Source organism: Podarcis pityusensis, assembly GCF_964106645.2.
Source record: "Podarcis pityusensis genome assembly, chromosome: 15".
Lineage (NCBI taxonomy): Eukaryota > Metazoa > Chordata > Lepidosauria > Squamata > Lacertidae > Podarcis > Podarcis pityusensis.
In genome coordinates, this window is record NC_138040.1 from 24,273,271 (window position 1) to 24,292,835 (window position 19,565).

The 19,565-nt window shown below is 50.4% G+C and overlaps 1 protein-coding gene and 1 long non-coding RNA gene across 7 annotated transcripts in view; one reads left to right on the forward strand and one right to left on the reverse strand.

The window, feature by feature from the left end:
- The window catches only part of LOC308464377, a 532,762-nt gene that overhangs the window by 29,995 nt on the left and 483,202 nt on the right, over positions 1-19,565 (reverse strand). The gene's annotated exons all lie outside the window — the stretch shown is intronic.
- NECTIN1 (nectin cell adhesion molecule 1) overlaps positions 8,503-19,565 on the forward strand; it is a 197,376-nt gene continuing 186,313 nt past the window's right edge. For 2 of the 6 annotated variants that reach the window (XM_080983553.1, XM_080983554.1), the window contains exon 1: positions 8,506-9,709. In XM_080983553.1, the coding sequence (XP_080839679.1) occupies positions 9,628-9,709 (82 nt within the window). In that variant the 5' untranslated portion in view covers positions 8,506-9,627. Of the gene's footprint in view, positions 9,710-19,565 lie in introns of all 6 variants that reach the window. The other 4 variants (XM_080983556.1, XM_080983557.1, XM_080983558.1 and 1 more) reach the window with 4 other exon arrangements.

The window sequence follows — 19,565 nt, forward strand, 5'->3', positions numbered from 1 at the left end:
CCACTTCGACCTGTAGCAAGCTCATGAGCTTCCTCCAGAACCGGGAAGTAAATTGTTTCCCGCGGTCGGAGATAACCCTCGAGGGAGCCCCATGCAACCTGAAGATGTGATCTGCAAACAACCTGGCTGTTTCCTCTGCCGTAACTGCATGTGAGCAGGCTATAAAATGGCACATTTTTGTCAGTAAGTCGACCACTACCATGACTGCTGTCTTTCCCCGGGACTTGGGCAGATCGGTCATAAAATCAATGGACACCACCTCCCAGGGTTTTCCCGGCGTGGGTAAGGGTTCCAGTAATCCTGCGGGGGCAGCCCGCTCCCCCTTTGCCCTTTGGCAGCAGTCGCAACCCCATACATATTCCCGTACATCCTCCCTCACCCTGGGCCACCAGAACTGCCTGGTGACAAGCATCATGGTTTTGTGCTGTCCAAAGTGTCCAGCTGTGGGATTGTCATGGAGTTGTTTGAGTACCTTCCCCCGTAGGGTCTCCCCCGGTACATACAGCGCCCCCTTATAGTACAGCACCCCTTCCTTCTCCTCAAACCCTCCCTGGGTTTCTCTTCCATCTCGGATTTCCCGGATTTTAGTTTGTGCGAACACGTCGTTTCTAGTGAGTCTGGCCAGTTCTCATTTCCCCACCAAGATTCCCCCACACACCCACCGGTCCTCGGGGATCACGTGTCGTATCTCCGGTGGCCCCTCTCCTTCCCAGTACTCTGGCTTCCTGGAGAGCACATCTGCTCTCACGTTTTCCTCCCCAGGTACGTATCGGATTTTGAAGGAAAACTTGGAGAACTCCTGTGCCCATCGAATCTGTCTCTGGTTGAGTACTCGTGTGGTCCTCCAGTATTCCAAGTTCTTGTGATCTGTACAAACCTGGATCTTGTGCTGCGCCCCTATTAGAAGATGGCGCCATCGACGAAACGCCGCATAGATCGCAAGCAGTTCACGGTCATACACAGTATAGTTTTGCTCCGATTTGCTCAGCTTTCGCGAGAAAAAGGCACACGGCTTCCATTCCTGCTTGCTCCTCCCTGGCTGCAAAAGAACCACCCCAATGGCTCTGTCGGACGCGTCGGTCTCTAGCCTCATGGGTTTCTCCAGATCCATGTGCAGGAGCTGCTCTTCCGATGCGAACGCCTTCTTCAGTCTTTCAAAGGACTGCTGGGCTCCCTCTGTCCAGACGAACTTCCTTTTGCTACTGAGACAATCTGTGATGGGCGCTGTCAAGTGGGCGAAGTTCTTGATGAACTTCCTGTAGAAGTTGCTGAACCCTAGGAACCTCTGCACGTCCTTCCGGGTTTTGGGAGCCTTCCACTCCAGCACTGCCTGCACCTTGCTTGGGTCCATCGCTAGGCCCTTGTCTGACAACCTGTACCCCAGAAACTCGACTTCTCTGGCGTGAAACTGACATTTTTCCAGTTTGACCTACAACTGGTGCTTCTGCAGTCGTTTTAGCACTTCCCTGACGTCCCTGACATGTTGCTCCTCATTGTCCGAATAGATTAAGACGTCGTCCAAGAAGGCTACGCAGTTCTTGTACAGCAGGGACCCCAGCACGTGGTGCATGAATGCTTGAAAACAGGCGGAGCCTGACTGTAATCCAAAAGGCATAACTAGGTACTCAAAGGCCCCTAGGGGTGTGAACATTGTGGTCTTCCATTCGTCCCCTTCCCTCATCCTAATCAAATTGTATGCTCCCCTGAGGTCCAGCTTGGTAAAAATTTTCCCTTGCCTCACCCGTGTTAAAATGTCGTCAATCCTGGGCATCGGGAAGGTCACGGGTTCCGACACCAAATTGACGGCCCTATAGTCCACAACGAGCCTGGGTTTATTTGTGTCCTTTTTGTCCACAAAGAACACCGGACTGCCCCCCACCGCTTTCGATTCTCTTATGAAGCCTCTTTTCAGGTTCTTGTCAATAAATTCTCGCAACTCCTTCATCTCCCTGTCCGACATGGCATACAGTTTACCCACCGGTAGCTGCGCCCCTGGGAGCAAGGTGATTTGGCAGTCAAAGAGCCTATGGGAGGGTAGTCTATCCGCCTCCTTCTCGCTGAAGACCTCCTGCAGGTCAGCATATAGTGGTGGCACCTCCCCTTTCCGCTCCACAGCTATCCCAGCCACCCTGACCACGGTCATTCTTGGGGTTTCCCCCCCTAGACAGTGTTCCAAACAGTAAGCGGACCCAAAGGTGACCCTCCTCTTATGCCACGCCACCACTGGATCATGTTGTGCTAGCCAGTTCATCCCTAATATTATTGGGGGCCCTGCCAGTGAGGCTACGTGAAAGGCGATGGTCTCCAAGTGCCTGAAAACCCTCATTCTCATTGGTGGGGTCTGGTGTGTCACTTCCCCTCCCAGTAGCTCTCTGCCATCAATGGTGGTTACTTGCAAGGGGAAATCTAAGGGCAGCAGGTGGACCTGGTGCTCTAGTGCAAAGTCCTTGCTGAAGAAATTGCAGGAACTGCCTGAATCCAACAGCCCTTTCACCTTGGCTAGGTGCCCATTCGGGAGTTCTAGCACCACTTCTATGGCTATAGCCGCCCTGGGGGGGTCTGGTTGGGGCACTTCTATTGGTTGCTGGCCTGGCTGCTGTGCCCTCTGAGTGGCAGCCAAGCGTTGTCGTTTCCTGGCTTCTTTGCTTTTTCCACCTCCTCCTCACCCCCTGCAGCTCCCACCATTCCTTGCCAGGCCTTTCTTTGAGGGCAGACCCTGACAAAATGTCCTGGCCGCTGGCAGAGGAAACACTTCTTATTAGTTTTCCAATCCTTTCCCTCCTTCTTGCGACCGTCGCTGGAATTTGAAACCTCCCGCGCACGCGCCCATCTATTTTCATTGGCTCCGCCGGCGGGGAAGGCTGCCTTGGTATTTCAGGAATGCGGTAGTCATGGTAACGTTGCTCTCTCCCTTCCCGCTTCTCCTGAGCCCGCGCTTCCTGCCTTACACCAATCGCAAGCACAGCCTTGGTCAGCTGATCCATCGACTGCGGGCGGGGTGCGCGGGAAAGCTCGTCCTTCACCGTTGGGGACAACCCCTCCTCGAACAACATTTGAATGGGTTCAGAGTCCAGTTCCCACCCGAGCCGGTGAACTAACATGGCAAAGCGTGACCAGTAGTCTCTAACTGACTGGTGCCCCTGTTTACAGTTCATCAGTTCCCGCCGAGTCACACTTTGCTGCACATCACTGGAGTACATTGCGTCCATCCCCTGAAAAAATTTCCTCAGGTCCTTCAAGGCGGCATTCTGCATTGCCATTAGGGGCCTGATCCATTCCCTGGCCCCATCCTGCAGATGCCCAACAATATAAGCCACCCGCTCCCTGTCGTCTGCAAAATCATTCTGCTGCAGTTCCAAAGCGTACTCTATTTCCGTCCGGAACACACTATAGTCCTGAGGCTTCCCTCCAAATTTGTGTACCAGTCCCGGTACCTTCCTTGCTACGGGGGTGGGTCTGACCTGTGCATCTTGAGCCCGCCTTTCGTCCAGCCGCGCCGTTAGAAGAGCCACATGCTGCTCCAAATCTTGGTTCCTCTCCACCAGATTTTGCACTCCTGCTGCTCCCTCCGTGGCGCCAGCTTCTCCGGTTTTGCTCATGATGCTGCCTGCCGCTGTGCACAAGCAACGTCAGGGACTGACGGATTGCTATAATGGTATGGGGTTGCTCGTGCGTAAGTTGCCGCCTCTCCTGGCTATGTTGCCTTGTTAAACCTTTCTGTCTGGACAGCCCTTCAATTCGTGGCTGCCTCAGTCGCTAGCAGGATCCGTCAGTGGGCGTTTCTTAAACCTTTTCCAACATAAAAGTTGTTTGACACCCAGTCTCCTCCTCCTTTCTCTGCACGGAAGTCTTCTGCGCAGGGAGGGCGTGGGTAGCGGAGGACCAGTGCTCTCCCCGCTGGTGTCCGGTGAAGAGTCTGGGAGCCCTCTCTCCGATTCCCCTATCTGCCCCTCCTTATTCCTGGTGTTGCACTGAATTGCTTCCCCATCTGCTGAGCTGCCTCTCTCCCTGCTGGGCCCTTCTCCAGCATCATTAGAGAGCCTCCCCTCCACCTCTTGCTCCGATGTCAGTTCCCTGACACTATGTGAGTAGATAGCCCCAGCACAATCTTCTGTCATTTCAGCCACAAACTTCCTTTATGTCTGCGGAGATGAACCACTGGCAAGATAAACGAAGCAAAGGCTTGCAAGGACACAGGAAGGCATCTTTTTATAGCCTTTCCCCCTCTTCCACCTTCTCCATTTTCCATTGTGTGTGACACCCTCCCCATCTGATTGTCTCTTTTCTTGTTTGCCAGCCATTGATTTCTTTCTGGGCTGCTTCTAATGGTGCTTGAAATCAACATGACTTTCTAGCCGGCGTGGTGACGGCGGCTGTTCTTTACGTCTTTGTGCCTCACTGTCATTGCCCAAGTTGCTACAGATCGGAGATTGAGGCTTTGTTGGGCAAGAATAAATAACACACACCTCTTTTTTTTTTGCATTCGCAAAAAACAAAAGCCCACTAACAACTCAAGAACGAATGTGGGCGCGCTACTTCTCCTAACTGGGAAACTTTTCACAAAAGGGGAACCAGATATTTTTGGATTCCAGCTCCCATCAGCCCCAGACAGCATGACACAATGGATGAGGGGAGTTGTAGTCTGCAATGCATTCAGTGTGGGGGTTTTCCCTTGCACTTGACCCACAAACTGCAGTTACTGCAGAATGATGCAGCTTGGTTACTGAAAGGAGTGAGACCCTGTAAGTATATGGTATATCTGCTTGGAAAATTGCACAGCTTGCTAATTTGTTACCAGTTGTTACTATTAGTATATAAAGTTCTTAGTGGCTTGGGACCATTCTGCCTGCAGTATCGTCTTACCCTATATGTGCCCACCCCACCACTTCAGTCAGCACAAAAGGCACAGTTACAGGTGCTCCATAATACTCATTCTACACTTGTAAGAAATTGGTCTTTTAGTGTAATGGCCCCCAAACTTTGGAACTCCCTGCCTATTGACAAGCAATCTCCTTTGCTGCACTCTTTTTTTGGTCCCTGCTTATCACATTTCTGTTTGTGCAAGCCTATCCAGCCATGTAGGTGTCAACGTGTTTTAATCTTCCACTGCAGATTTTAATTAAATGTGAATGTTTTAATTGTTCTTAAGTGTTTTGTTTGATAACCTCAATTATTTCTTGCAAACTGTCTGGCGGTTTTTGCTACAATCAAATGTTATATACACTTTGTTAAATACATAAAAATAGGTTTAGAGTCCAATAACACCTGGAGAGCTACAGTTTCCCTATTCCTGCATTGTAAGGTGATAGGGAAAAGGGGCTCTCAGGTGCTGGAGGTGCAAAAAAAGCTTCCTTGAGCACCCAGTATATGATGGAAACCAATGAAGGGAAATGCAGCTCCACTGAACACTTCCTGAGCTGTTAAGGCAGGTGACACCAGATAGCCAATGCAGTGCCACAATCCTTGATCAGTTGTCTTCCCCTAATATTGGGAGACTGATAGCCATTAACAGCTATCAGAGGCATAGCTGTCAACTTTCAGATTTGAAAATAAGGGATCAGCAGCCTCGAAAATAAGGGATCAGCAGCTTCACCTGTTCTGGGGACAGTCTATGGGATATCTAACAATCCGGGATAGAAGCGGGAAGCAGTGCTGGAATAAGGGAATTTCCTGGGGGAAAAGGGAAGGTTGACAGCTATGATCAGAGGGGAGTCAAGAGTTGAGCCACGCTCCAAAATGCATCCTCAGATCCATGAAAAGTAATGGATAGCCTGGGTGTGGACAGTCCAGAACCCAAGAAAACTTCACTGCCCAGTAAGATGCTCCAAACTGGAGTTCCATGGGGCACCACATAGGGTAGCTACACACAAACTCATGGTTCCAGCAGCCCTGCTTGGTCCTGACACCTTTGTTTCAGCTTAGAGAACAGGGCTTCTATTACAGCATCCTGTTCTTGCAGTGGCCAACCAAATGCCTGTGGAAAAGTGGCAAACAGGACTTGAGTGCAAGAGCTCTCTGTTCCTGAGGCTTCCAGCAACTGTTATTCAGAAGCACCACTGCCTCTGACTGCAGAGCACAGCCATTGTGGCTAGTAGCCATCCATAGCCTTCTCCTCTATGAATTTGCCCAATCCTCTTTTAAAGCCATCCAAGTTGGTGGCCCCTAACGCCACCAGTGGGAGTGAGTTCCCTAGATTAACTATGCTCTATAGCAGAGTTTCCCAAACTTGAGTCTCCAACAATACCCATCATCCCTGACTGTTGGTTCTGCTATTGCTGGAGAGCCAAGTTTGGAAAACCCTGGTCTATAGGAAGTGCTTTCTTCCTGAAATCTGTCCTGAAACTTCCAACATTCAGCTTCATTGGATGTTCCTGAGTTTTGGTGTTACAAGAGACGAGGCAAAACTTTTCCTTATCTACTTTCTCCACGCTATTCATTGTTGTTGTCGCTTAGTCATGCCCGACTCTTCGTGACCCCATGGACCAGAGCACGCCAGGCACTTCTGTCTTCCACTGCCTCCCGCAGTTTGGTCAAACTCATGCTGGTAGCTTTGAGAACACTGTCCAACCATCTCGTCCTCTGTCGTCCCCTTCTCTTTGTGCCCTCCATCTTTCCCAGGATCAGGGTCTTTTCCAGGGAGTCTTCTCTTCTCATGAGGTGGCCAAAGTATTGGAGCCTCTGCTTCAGGATCTGTCCTTCCAGTGAGCACTCAGGGCTGATTTCCTTGAGAATGGATAGGTTTGATCTTCTTGCAGTCCATGGGACTCTCAACGTCACACAACTCTTACTCACCTTTTCTCTAAACTAGAAAGCCCCCAAGGTCTTTTCTCATAGGCGAGCTGCTGCTCTATCTATCCCCTTGATCATTTTGGCTGCCCTTTTCCGAACCTTTTGCAACGGTGCCATTTTCGAGGAGAGGAGATCAGAAGTGTACAGTGGTACCTCAGGTTACAGATGCTCCAGGTTACAGACACTTCAGGTTACAGACTCTGCTAACCCAGAAATAGTACCTCGGGTTAAGAACTTTGCTTCAGGATGAGAACAGAAATTGTGCTGCGGTGGTGCGGCAGCAGCGGGAGGCCCCATTAGCTGAAGTGGTACCTCAGGTTAAGAACAGTTTCAGGTTAAGAACTGATCTCCGGAACGAATTAAGTTATTAACCAGAGGTACCACTGTACACAAATAAGGCTGCACCACAAATTTGTATAATGGCATTATCATGTTGGCAGTTTTATTTTCCATTCCACTGACCAAATGATGCTGTGGTTTAACTCTGTGTCCATTGGCGGAAGCTGTTCAGTTACGGCTCTGCCCCACCTGACCCAGCCTCTACCTGCCTGCCTTCTTTTATCCAGACAGCCCCTGGGTTAGGGCTGCCTCCCAGCTTCATCTTCCTTAAGTCCCATTACTGTCCTGTGGAACTCAGCAGGGAGGAAGAAGATGGGATTAAACTAGAATTAGTTGGCTCTGCTTGCGATTGGCTGTGTCTCAGCCTATGATTAGGCTCCTTGCCTTCCACCCTATCACCACCACCAAGCCCCCTCTTCGGAAAATATCCATTCACACATCCCATCTCTAACAGCGCCCCTGGGAAGCTCACAAGCACAGCAGAGGACCATAGCGAGAGCTTACCAGAAGAACTCTGAAAGGGATCACGCACACTTCTCTTCCTCCTTTAAACACACCCATTTGGATCCATTCCTTCCGTTTTGAGCCACCGCTGTCCCCACTCCAATGAAAGAGATCTAGGGGGGTCTCAATACAGTACCAGAAGGGCTTCAGTTCAAAGTGTTTCACTATGGGTCTGGATCAGACCCAGAAGGGCAGGGGAAGAGAGGAAAAGGTCAAGAAATATAGCGGGGAGTGGGGTATGAAAGCAAAGGAGGAAGGTGATAAAGGAATAAATAAGAATGGCCGTAGCTCCGTGGTACAGCACGCGGCCCGCATATAAAAGGTCCAGGTTCAATCCCTGGCCTCTCCAGACAGACACGGGTGATGACCCTTGAGCTGTTGCTGGACTCCAACTCCCATCAGCCCCAGCTAGCACTGCCGAGTCTCAGGAGTGATGGGAGTTGTAGTCCTGGCGCGCCACAGCTTCCCCTACTACCGTGTCTCCTGGTGGGAAATGCCGAAGACTGATCTGAAACCCGGGACCGCCGCTCGCTGCCAGCCCGTGTCGACAACACTGGGCTAGTGCCCATGGACCATGCAGCAGTGGGAAAAGACGGAGGGGAGGACCGCAGGGGCAAGGAGGAAAAGACGAACCGCGTGGGGGGCAGGAGGGGGAGTGGCGGGAAGCGTGCAGCCGCCCCGCCAAGCCTCTCCGACCGCACCAGACGGACGCCGGAGGAACGCGCGGCACTGCGCACGCGCCCCTTTCGCGGAGACTTAACGCCGGCGCCCCGCCTGCTGTTTTGCATGCTGTGACATCACAGCGGCGGGGGGCGGGCCCGGGGATCCAGCGGCGGGGCTCCGGTGGGAGTTGTGTGTGTATGTGAAAGAGAGCGCGCGCGCTCCGTTCCTCTCCCCCTTTCTCCTCGCGCTCTCCCTCTCGCGCGCGCTTGCGGGTGAGGGTGCACGCGCAGGCGCGCCCCCGCCGCGGCTCTCCGACTGGCCACCCTGCTCCAGCTCAGAGCAAGCCGAGGCTGCCCAGAGAAAGGGAGGCGCCTCTCGCCGGTGCTGATGTTGCAGCGAGGAGCCGCTGCTCTCCTCCTCCTCGTCGTCGTCCTTCTCCGCCCTCTTCGCCGCTCCAGCCTCCTCGGAGTGCTCTCGCCAGTCCCAATCGCGGAGATCCGACGCCGCCGTTGCTGCCGCCGCCTCTCCTCCTCCTTCCCGCCTGCCGTGGGGTTCGCCGAAAGCTGGGATCTGCGAGACATGGAGCTTGTTTGGAGCACTTTGCTCCGCGCCGGGGCCCTCTGATCGCCGGGCGGCGGCAACAGCAGCAATAGGAGCAACAGCAACGTGCTCGCGGGATCCGACCGCGCTCGCTCTCTTTTTCAGTCCCAGAAAAGCCCCAAAGCCACGGGGGATCCGGCTCGGTGGCTGGCGAGAGAGGAGGGGGGAGGGAAGGAAGGAAGCGAGAGAAAGGAGGGAGAGAAAGCGGGGCAAAGCCGATCCCTGGTCGGAGGCTGTGCCGCCTCGCCGCACGAGGGGTGTCCGGAGCATCGGGAGATGACTTGTCGCCAGGATCCGGTCTAAGCAGCCCAGGAGGAGGCGGTCTTCTCCTTTCTCGCCCTCCGTGCTTGCCTCCTCGTTTCTGTGCCAGCTTTGGCCCCCGATCCCAGAGGAGACGACCGGACTGGGCTGGCCTTGGAGAGCGCAGGGGGCGATTGGCAAGCGGCTGGGTCGCCAAGGACCGCCCCAGGAAAGGAGAGCTTTGAGGGCGCGATCTCGGCAAGCAACTTGGGGGGCGTGTGTGGCTTGATTTCCTCTGGTGGATATTGTACTCCCCCTTTAGCCCTTTCCGGGACCCGTAATTTTATTTTTTAAAGGGCCGCCCTTTTTTTGGCAGCGGATCCGATTGATGCTACTCGCGTGGGGGGTTCTTCGCTTATCGATCCGCACCTTCGGCGTCGCTTCGTCTTTGTTTGAATCGCCAACCAGGCAACCTAAGGAACTCTCTCCCCGATGGCCGGGAAACTGCAGAAGGGCTGGTTTGGGGGCTGGTGGACTACCGGAGTTTGCTTAACGGCGCTTTCCTACGTCCCAGGTGAGCGATCGTCTGAACAAGACGCTCTCTTCTTTTTCGTGCCTCTCATAAGAACGATGGTTCTCCGGTGGAGCTACCTTGGAGCGTTTGGGTCTCTGTGTGTCTCGGGATCTCTGTATAGGAGACCGAGAAAGTTGAGCTGGGCAACTGGAGGAAAGGTTTGCCTCGGTCTGGAGCAGGTGATGGTGGTGGCACGAGTATGGCGAGAGGGTGGGCAGCTGTCCTGGTGGCATGGGGAAAGAAAGGGGTATTAAAGACGCTGGGCATTGGATGCCAGCGGGTGCCAGGCTGGCTCCTGCCAGCCAGTGCCTGTTTATTTTTTAAATAAAAACCCAGTCTTGGCCACCTGAGGTACTACCAGCTCCCTTCACCTGCTGGGTTTACAGGGCACGAGTGCTACCCTGGTTTTGCCAGAGCGCAGCAGTTGGGAAGGCTAGCTTGCTCCAGCATTGTGCCCTCCAACGCCCTAGGTGTGATCTCCTCTGGGTCCAAAGCGTCAGGTAGAGAATGCTGCTCTTCTTCCATTGCCCACCCTTGACAGACTACGTCTTGGTTCTGATAGATGCCCAGCCAGCAGGGTACAGATGCCCTAATATACACCCTTTTCCTGCAACTCTCTCCTTTATGCCTGACTCTTGGTAGGAAGCAGAAAAGGGGAAGGTGCTGTCTCTTGGTACGATCTTGTCTTTTTTTCTTTTTAATTTCCTGCGCCCAGCTGGGTAGCTGACCCAGCTTGCCCACTCTTCCCCAACTGAAAAGAGAAAAAAAAACCTCCTCTTTGTGCTTTTGTTTGCTTTGCACGCAGTGGGTTAATCCAGTTGTGGATTGGGGTGGGGGGACACACACATCCCGAGAAGACACAAGGTGGCTGTGCAGGATGATTCCTGGGGAGGCTGGAGACAGAGGCTTGGAGAAAAAACGGGAAGTCCAAGCTGTTGGGTGTCAGCGCCCTTAATGGAAAACCGTCTTCCAGGAGGAAATCCAAGTGTGGTTTTTGGGGGAGGTCTTGTTGGGAGGTTTAACTCTTTGGGCTGTGGAGGCAACTGGCTGCCCTGCAAGGAAGATGTGCAAGTGTGTGTATCACTGCCCCCAGGTCTGCCATGCCCAGCTTGTCTTGCAGGGGTAGGAAGGGGCTGTGTGTGTGTGTGTGTGTGTGCTGCAGTGGGAGGGGTTGCCTTTTGGAGAGGGAGCACTGCAGCGGGCAATAAAAGGGGAAAGATGCTGTGGGAGGATACAGCTGCTGCTACCACTGAGTGTTCAGTTCCAGAAATGTGCAGGGAAGTGAGTGCCCACAGTTTGCAAGGGGCCGGAGAACCCAGAGGGGTTTTCCTTCTGCAAGCAGCTGGGTCGCTAGAGGAAAGCTGTGGTGGGAGCCTGTTCCGAGTCCATGTTCACTGCTGGCTTTTTGGTGCCCGCCGGAGTGGCAGTTGGCAAAGAGGTCTATTGGCTTGGCTCTCTGTAGCGGTGTTGCTGCTGCTGGTACAGCAGGGGGCAGGCTGAACTGAGGCCTGAGGATGGGCGGAAGCTACGGGGAGAGTAGGAAGTGGGATCCAGAGTCTTCAAAGCACACAGCAGTTGGTAGTGACCCCATCCTTTCTCACCTAGGGCCAGCAAGGTGGCATAACAGTATCTCATAGGAGGTGATCCCCAGGAACGAGCTGTGTTCATGATGGAAAGGGAGTCTTTGCCTTGGAACTCCTTCCATAGAGGATTTAAAGCTGCTAGTCCCTAGTATTCCTTGCATTGAAAGAGAGGCTGCTCTGAAAGCTGGTTTTCTTGTCCCAATCCCAGAGTTGTGGCGGGAGAAGAGGATTCGGATCATAAGTTTAAAATCTGAAGAGAGGGGTACTGGGAATGTGATGGACCTCTAAAGTGGATGTTAGTTTTCCAGAGGCAGGTGGATGATTTAGGTAGGGTTACTTTTTTAAAAAGTATTTTGAACCTCAGGACTGGAGGCCAGCAGGTGAGACACTGGTGTTGTCAGAATTTGCGTTGAGGGGATCCCTTCTAACTCCATGCTCCCCAAAACTTCAGCACATTTCTTCTGTAAACTTCGGTGAATGGAATCAAATCCATGAAGTAATCTTGAGTGGGCTCTTACTTTCCAAATATATATATATTTATGTCTTGGTAGCTTAATAAAATACTTAGCACATGCACCCACGGTTTTGAAATCTCTCTCTTTCTGTCTCTCCCCCCCCCCCAACTTCCTTGCCAAGGAAAAAGAATCAATATTATGCAAGCATGCTTTCCGGGAATATTGTGTGTTTAAGAGTGGGGGTGTGGTGTGGGGAGTGTGTGATGTTTGTGTTCCAAAAGCTTTTAACTGTTGCTTCCTAGGCTCAAGAAATTCACTGAAATCTGCCTACTCAAACACACGCATTGGTTTATCTATACAGTAGCTGAATGGGATATCTGGGACCAGAATGCCACTTGGAATTGAACTGCATATGTTAAATTCGAATAAAGTTCTCAGGGGTTTTCACACAGCTATTTGCAGAATCTTGAAGTGAAGAGGTTTCTGCTTGCAGATATGCATTCCAAGAGTTTGATGGGAGCAAAGTATTACAATGCATCTATCCCATATTTAGTCATGGATGTCACTCTTCAATTCTCTTCCCAGCACCCAAATCTCCTGCTTCTTCTTTCTTTTTTTTGCATTTGGACAACACCATCCACATACATGGTGCTGTAAGTTTTATATGAGGAAAAAGTCCTTGCCCCAAGGAGCCTACAGTGTAAATGTTGATAGGCGAGGGTGGGGGAGAAAGAAGAGAGAAGTGGGGAGAAGCAAAGCTAACAGAGTGACTGTGAGCAAGTGTAGTTACTTAGGTGAGCAATTGTTTTATACCTATGTATTAGAAAGGTGTAGTTTGTATTCTGATAGTAAAATAAATCCCACTTCCTTAGGCTTTTGTTTCAGTTGTGGATGAGGACAGAAGGTTTACTCCAAAGGCCTCATGTGGCTGTGTTGCAGCATCATGCTAGTCCACATTGTGCCACTTTGAGCATTCATTCATTCTGGCATGTGTCTCAGAGCACCGTAGATGCTGATGTCTGTGGCAGTTTAGCTCACAAGGGCAGTTAAGACCACATCTGGTCTCAGGAGCAGAATGATATATTTCTATGGCATTTCCTGGTTATGATATAGCAGGCTCATCTATTAGCTCCCTTCCTTGATTCTGGGGTGCGGTGGGAGGAACCCCACTTGTATTTCAAGAAAAGCTAGTGCTAGCAGCTGAGGAGAAAGAGACCTTTGCTTTGGAAACTTCCTGCAGCTGGGGTGTCCAGCAGTTAACAGTAGCAGGGAGGTGATGCTTATATGCATATGATGAAACTTGTGGTGTGGAAATCTTGCACATTAGGGAGTGGGGGGGAAAGGGAGAAGAGATTTAAGAGTGCATGATTATTGTTTTCAGTTCTCTCCCAGGTCAAAAGCACACACTTTTAATTCACCTTGCTCCCCCCCCCCCTTATTTCCTGGCCTGATGCCCTGGACAGAGTGAATCTGCCTTCTCTTACCAGACGGGCTGCAATGGAATCATCAGGCTGTCTTTAAGTGTTTTCTCCGCAGTATCTTTCATGTTGTTCATATGCATCCCTTTAATATGGGGATATAGATATATTACTCTCACTACTTATCGGTTTTGCCTGCCGCTCCTTATTACAATATTTGCTTTTTTCTCTTGTGCTAATAAAGGGGATCTATATATATATATGCCATAAAAGTGATGGAAGATCCCCTTAAGAAAAAAAAAAAGCAGTACTGTATCCTGTTCCGTAAATGTGCCTTTAGTGTGCTCGGCTCAAGTACCCATTGCGGATCTGCCTTCTACAATCTATGATGCAACCCGCGTACTTTCCCTTCCCTTGCAGAGTTTATAGCAGGCTGTGGCACGTTTGGATGACTCGAGACGCAGGTCTGACTATTTAATACTCTGAAACATCCGGGAGTGGGGTGGGGGTGCAAGATGACAAACCGCTCAGGGCTGCTGGGCGCGATGCTCTTAAAAAGAAGCTTTTAAAAAAGAGGAAAAATTTTGTTACTTGCCGGTCATGGAAATGGGTACAATGGGGGAAAGCACTGTTCATGGCACTCGGAGCAGACCAACAGTCTGTCTAAGAATGTGTGATGGTTTTGAAGATGACTTCTCTGTCTGTCTCGAGAGACAGTGGACTGTTCATAGACTTGCAAGACTGGGGGCGGGCAAAGTTTCATCACTGCAACCCCCTGCAATGCAGAAATCACAGCAAAGTTCTTGCAATTAATTAAACTTACCAATCGCTTGTTACCTAAAAGATCTCCAAGTGACTTACACCGCCACTTTCTACTGTGTGTCTGCACCTCTCCATCCTACATTACAATTGGTTTTAATGGAAGTTGCTTTGGGCCACTCTGTGAAAACCATACAATATAATAATAATATCAGTGAATATCCTGGTATAGGTGATGCACTAGGAATTTAGGAACAAGCCTGCAAAAACCAAAAAGGTCCCTGTGTTTGCAGAGATTTAAAAAAGCCAGTATCATGCGCAGCAGAAAACTTCATCATCAACAGCAGTAAAATGGTAGAATGGAGGCAAAAAGCAGATTCCAGATATTTTAAAAAAGATGGGATTGGAGTTCCTGCATAGGTGTTCCACTTTGAGCCAAAAGGACCTTCTAGCTAGGATCTCCCCTGGACTGTAAGACTCAATTGACAGCTGCATTTATTTCCTCTCTCCCCTCCTCCCTCCTTTGAAGTTGGGTTTACACATCCCTTCCAACACAAGTAGAGGCTTGTGGTGAGGCCTGGGCATGAGATGTGCTGAGTAAGGGAAACAGGCTGTCTCTGCATTGTGTGTGCACGGTTGGGGGTCCGATGGGTCCCACTGACCCAGCAAAACAGTTAGCCTTAACCCTTGGAGCTTCAGAGCTCAGATCCAGCTCCTACAAGAACTTGCAATCTTGCAGGGGAGAGTGGAATTCTTCACCCCAGTTTCCCTGGCCATCATTTTGAGGGCCTTGCAAGGAAAGGTGGCAGTTGTTTGCTGTTGCTGCAGTTGTTATAAGCAGCACAAGGGAAATTGTCACCTCCTTGGAGCCTTGGGAAAACGCTGGGCTCCAACACTAAATAAACACACTCTTTCAAGTTCCTGAACAAACCATAAGTGATTATCATCAGTAGTTAATTCAGAGAGATGCTGGAACACAGCCCTGCCTGGAAGCAAGTGCCCTTAATTTTCAGCAAAAGAACCAGCTTTGCTTACTGATTGGTATGCGGAAAGGCACTTTGCACATGCTCAGGGTCCATCCTGTATTATCATCATTACTTCCCATGTTCCAGGGCAGTGCTGAGGAAAGTAAAACAGGTTTGAGGGCTGATCCCCACCTCATGTTAATCCCTGATTAATATGCAGAGGTCAAAATAACACCAGGCCTTGTCAGTGACAGTGGTGGGGTGTGTTCCTGTCAGGGAGTCACTGGGAACTTTCAGCACTGAGCTCAGTTAGAAGATGATGGTTATTTATGTCATCTTGGTGCTGTGGCTTTTACAGCGTGGCATAAGCAGAAGGCAGGTCCCTGCCCCAACGAGTTTACAGTCTGGATGTTGACAGAGGAGGTGACATTTTAAAAGCCTGTTGGAGGAAGGTGCTGCTTGAGGGATTCCCACAGACATCTGGGTGGCCACCGTGAGAACACAGCTGGACTGGATGAGCAATTGGCCTGATCCAACTGGTTATTCTTAAACAAATTATTCAGTAAGCACTGGAAGTTCAACAGGGACAGGGCCCGTCTGACCTCAACCGTTCCTGAGAACTGAGCCCACCGTGCTGCTAGATACGAGCAGTGTTTGAAATTAGCCAGGCGCCAGGTGCATTTTGCACCAGTCTTTTGACCACTTTGAGACCAAGTGAAGATGTATGGGCACCAAGATGGCACTTGACATCTCCACCATCTGGGGATCCTTGGACCTGGACTGATTTCACACACTAGGTAAAGGTAAAGGGACCCCTGACCATTAGGTCCAGTCGTGGCCAACTCTGGGGTTGCGGTGCTCATCTTTCTTTATTGGCCGAGGGAGCCGGCGTACAGCTTCCGGGTCATGTGGCCAACATGACTAAGCTGCTTCTGGCGAACCAGAGCAGCGCACGGAAACGTCGTTTACCTTCCTGCCGGAGCGGTACTTATTTATCTACTTGCACTTTGATGTGCTTTTGAACTGCTAGGTTGGCAGGAGCAGGAACTGAGCAACGGGAGCTCACCCCATCACGGGGATTCGAACCACCAACCTTCTGATCGGCAAGTCCTAGGCTCTGTGGTTTAACCCACAGCGCCACCTGCATCCTAAGCGCCACTAATGCACACTGTTTCACACACTAATGTAGAATTCTATCACTTATAACTTGTCTGCACAGTCAGAAGGAATTTCTGGAACCACATTGCTTTTTCTGTGCAACATGAGCAGGAGCAGTCACCATTAAGCAAAAAGAGGTTAGGATAGGTGGACTGTCCCTGGATAAAGTAACTCTTCTTCTTTAAGTACTCAAAGTTCTTAACCCAGCTCAAGGTTGTCATCTGAACTAGCCAGATGTTTAACTGATAATCAATCACAATCAGCCCATCATTTGAAAAATAAGGCTTTAGAGCTGTTTTGCCTCCAAATGGCAACTAGGCATTATGTTTTGTTGACTGCAGCCTTAGTTTAAGGAGTCTAGCTTATATATATTGAGTTTCTAACACTGGTTAGGAGCCATGCATCTGAGCAATGGGGGACCACATACAGTGACTCCCCCAAAGGCCTCAGTGATTCAATGGGGATGTAAGAGATCTGGAATGGTTACTAAGGGCCGTGTAAATTAATAGAATCAGGGATGCGGGTGGCGCTGTGGTCTAAACCACTGAGCCTAGGGCTTGCTGATTATAAGGTTGGTGGTTCGAATCCCTGACGGGGTGAGCTCCCGTTGCTCGGTCCCAGCTCTTGCCAACCTAGCAGTTCGAAAGCACGCCAAAGTGCAAGTAGATAAATAGGTACCACTCCAGCGGGAAGGTAAACGGTGTTTCTGTGTACTGCTCTGGTTTCACCAGAAGTGGCTTAGTCATGCTGGTCACATGACCCGGAAGCTGTCTGCGGACAAACGCCGGCTCCCTCGGCCTATAGAGCGAGATGAGCACTGCAACCCCAGAGTCGTTCGCGACTGGACTTAACTGTCGGGGTCCTTTACCTTTTTAAATTAATAGAAGAACCTTGAACCCAGCCTGATAGTATAATGGCAGCCAGGGCAAGCTTTTGAGAAGCAGTGTTAGGTGCTGGCGATAGTCTGTCCCCATCAATCGTCTTGTCTCAGCATGTTTGCAGGAGCTGGAGCCTCTGGGCAAAGCCCAAAGGTAATGATCTCCTGCGCTCCATTTGAATTTCATGAGGTTCTCTAAGTATGATGCAGACATGATGCTAGTCCTGCCCTGAGGACTTAAAGGTTAAGCAAGATGGACAGGGCAGAGGTGAAGGGAGGTGGGACAAGGAGCAGCAAGCCCAGGCCAGGCCAGCAAGGGAGGATGAGCCACTAATGCAGTATGTGGAATTGGTGGGGGTTGTTACAGTCCAGAGAAGAGGGTTGGGAGGACAATTTTGGAGGATGACTAGGATTCGGGTTGAGGAATGGAATTGGCAAAAACTGATGCATGGTGAGAGTGGGAAGGGATGGCAAAAGGAGCCAACAGAAGGTTGCCTCCAGCCAGCCCAAATTAGGTATCCCTGGGATTTGCACATAGAAATTCTCTGGTTCAATTTGTGTCTTTGCCAGAAGGGCTGCAGCTCAGCGATAGAGCTTCTGTGTTGCGTCCAGATTCAATCACAGGCATCTCCTGGTAAGACTAGGAGAGACCCCTGCACCAGAAGCCCCAGAGAATTGCCACAAGTCATTGCCACCCATGTCGAGTGAGATGCACTCAGTGCGCTGACTGTAGTATAGAGTAGCTTCCTATGTTCTTAGGCAGGCATCCCCAAACTCAGCCCTCCAGCTGTTTTGGGACTACAATTCCCATCATCCCTGACCACTGGTTCTGTTAGCTAGGGATGATGGGAGTTGTAGTCCCAAAACAGCTGGAGGGCCGAGTTTGGGGAGCCCTGTTCTTAGGTAACAGACCTGGGAAGTTTGTTGACTGCTGAAACCCTAGGAACCTCTACATCAGAGTAGGCCAGCCTTTCGCAACCTGTTGCCCCCTAGATGTTCTTAGACTACAACGTCATCATCCTTGAGTCCAACAACATTTGACAAATAGCAGGTAGAGGAAGGTTGGGGCAGCCCATGCTGAGTTGGACGGGCCAGTGTCCTGGCTCCACATAAAATGCTTTCATGTGTTTCTGCGTGTTCATTGTTAAGAGTTGTCTGCTCAGTTGGTCAATTTCCAAGTTGGCCAATGGATTTCAAACTGTATTCTGCTGAGCCTTGAGGTTCTTTGGAAGTTCGCCAGAGGTTTGCCTATGTAAAGATCAGTAATAGGGACCTATCTGTCCAAAATACAGCTTTTTCACTGTTATCCTTGCAGATGTAGAACGTCTAGGTTTTGCTCTTGGTTTAAATAGGATGAGCTCAAGTGTAAAAGGAGATCCATGGAGCATAAAGGCTATCCTTGGGCTACTCCCCATCATGGCTTCCTGTCGCCTCAATTATCAGAGGCAGAGAGTGACGCTGCTTCACTCATATCCTGCTTGTGGACTTCTCATTGTGGTACCTGGTTGGCCACTGTAAGAACACAATGCTGGACTAGATGGGCCATTGGTCTGATCCAGCAGAGCTCATCTTAAGTTCTTATGGTGGCAGCTACTAACTTAGACTGGGTTAGATTGTAGGCCCTTTGAACAATCCCCCAGAATCCTCTCCAGTGAGCTAGAAATCTACAGCAGATTCCTTTGGAGTGCAGTACTTCTTTGGTAGATCAGTAGATGTGGAAATACTATCTTAAATATAGAAAAAACTCTGTTGATATGACAACTGTGTGTTTTTTCCCTTGCACACTCCAAAAATACAACTAGATGCCATTGTTTATGGGATAGCATTGAACATGTGTGTGTTTTGCTTCTCATGGGATTTGCTAGAACCCACCAGCCCTGGTGCAGCCAGAGGCAAATGTCTAGACTTGGAGGGGAGCAAGTACTGGTTGGAACCAGAACAAACCAGTGTGGTCTTGTCTCATCTTCTATAGTTGGTTCTCTGCTGAGGCTGATGGAGAAATGAGCTTGAGAACTGGACAAGCATTGAATCATTCATTTTCAAAAGCGGGCAACATTTTTAAGCGTTTGCCTAAATGAGTAGTGTATGAATGAACCCAGCAAGCGTTTGGAAACTTGTGCATCATAAAGGTATTCCCATTGGAGAGCCAGGGTTGGCCTCAGCTCTCTGCTAAGCCTAGACTGTGGCAAAGCCTGCTTTGGTACTTTGCCGTGTGGGGAGAGAGAGGGAGAAGCAGAATTTGACCCAGCTGCATCTGTCAGATCCTGAGCGAAACCCACCAAATCTCATTGGAAACATGCACCATCCCATTGCATTTTTGCTTTTCTTCGTCTGAGATCCCATGTGCAAGCAGACATGGCTTGGCTGGTGCTTGGAGCATGGATAGGAGATATGGGGGAAATGTTTTTTTTAGTGGGCATGAAGAAGCAGCCTTTCTTGGAACGTTGTTCCTTGGCTCAGGACCGCCAGTGACCTTGGCGAAGTCTGGAAGCTGTGTCCCAGGCTTCATTCTGCCTTGCTCACCCAGGAGCTTGCTACATGGTTATTATTTTATTTTGGCACTGCCATTAATCAACACTGAAGGCTCCCGCGGGCATCGTCTTGCACCCGAGCTGAGTCAGAGGAGGAACCGGAAGATCTA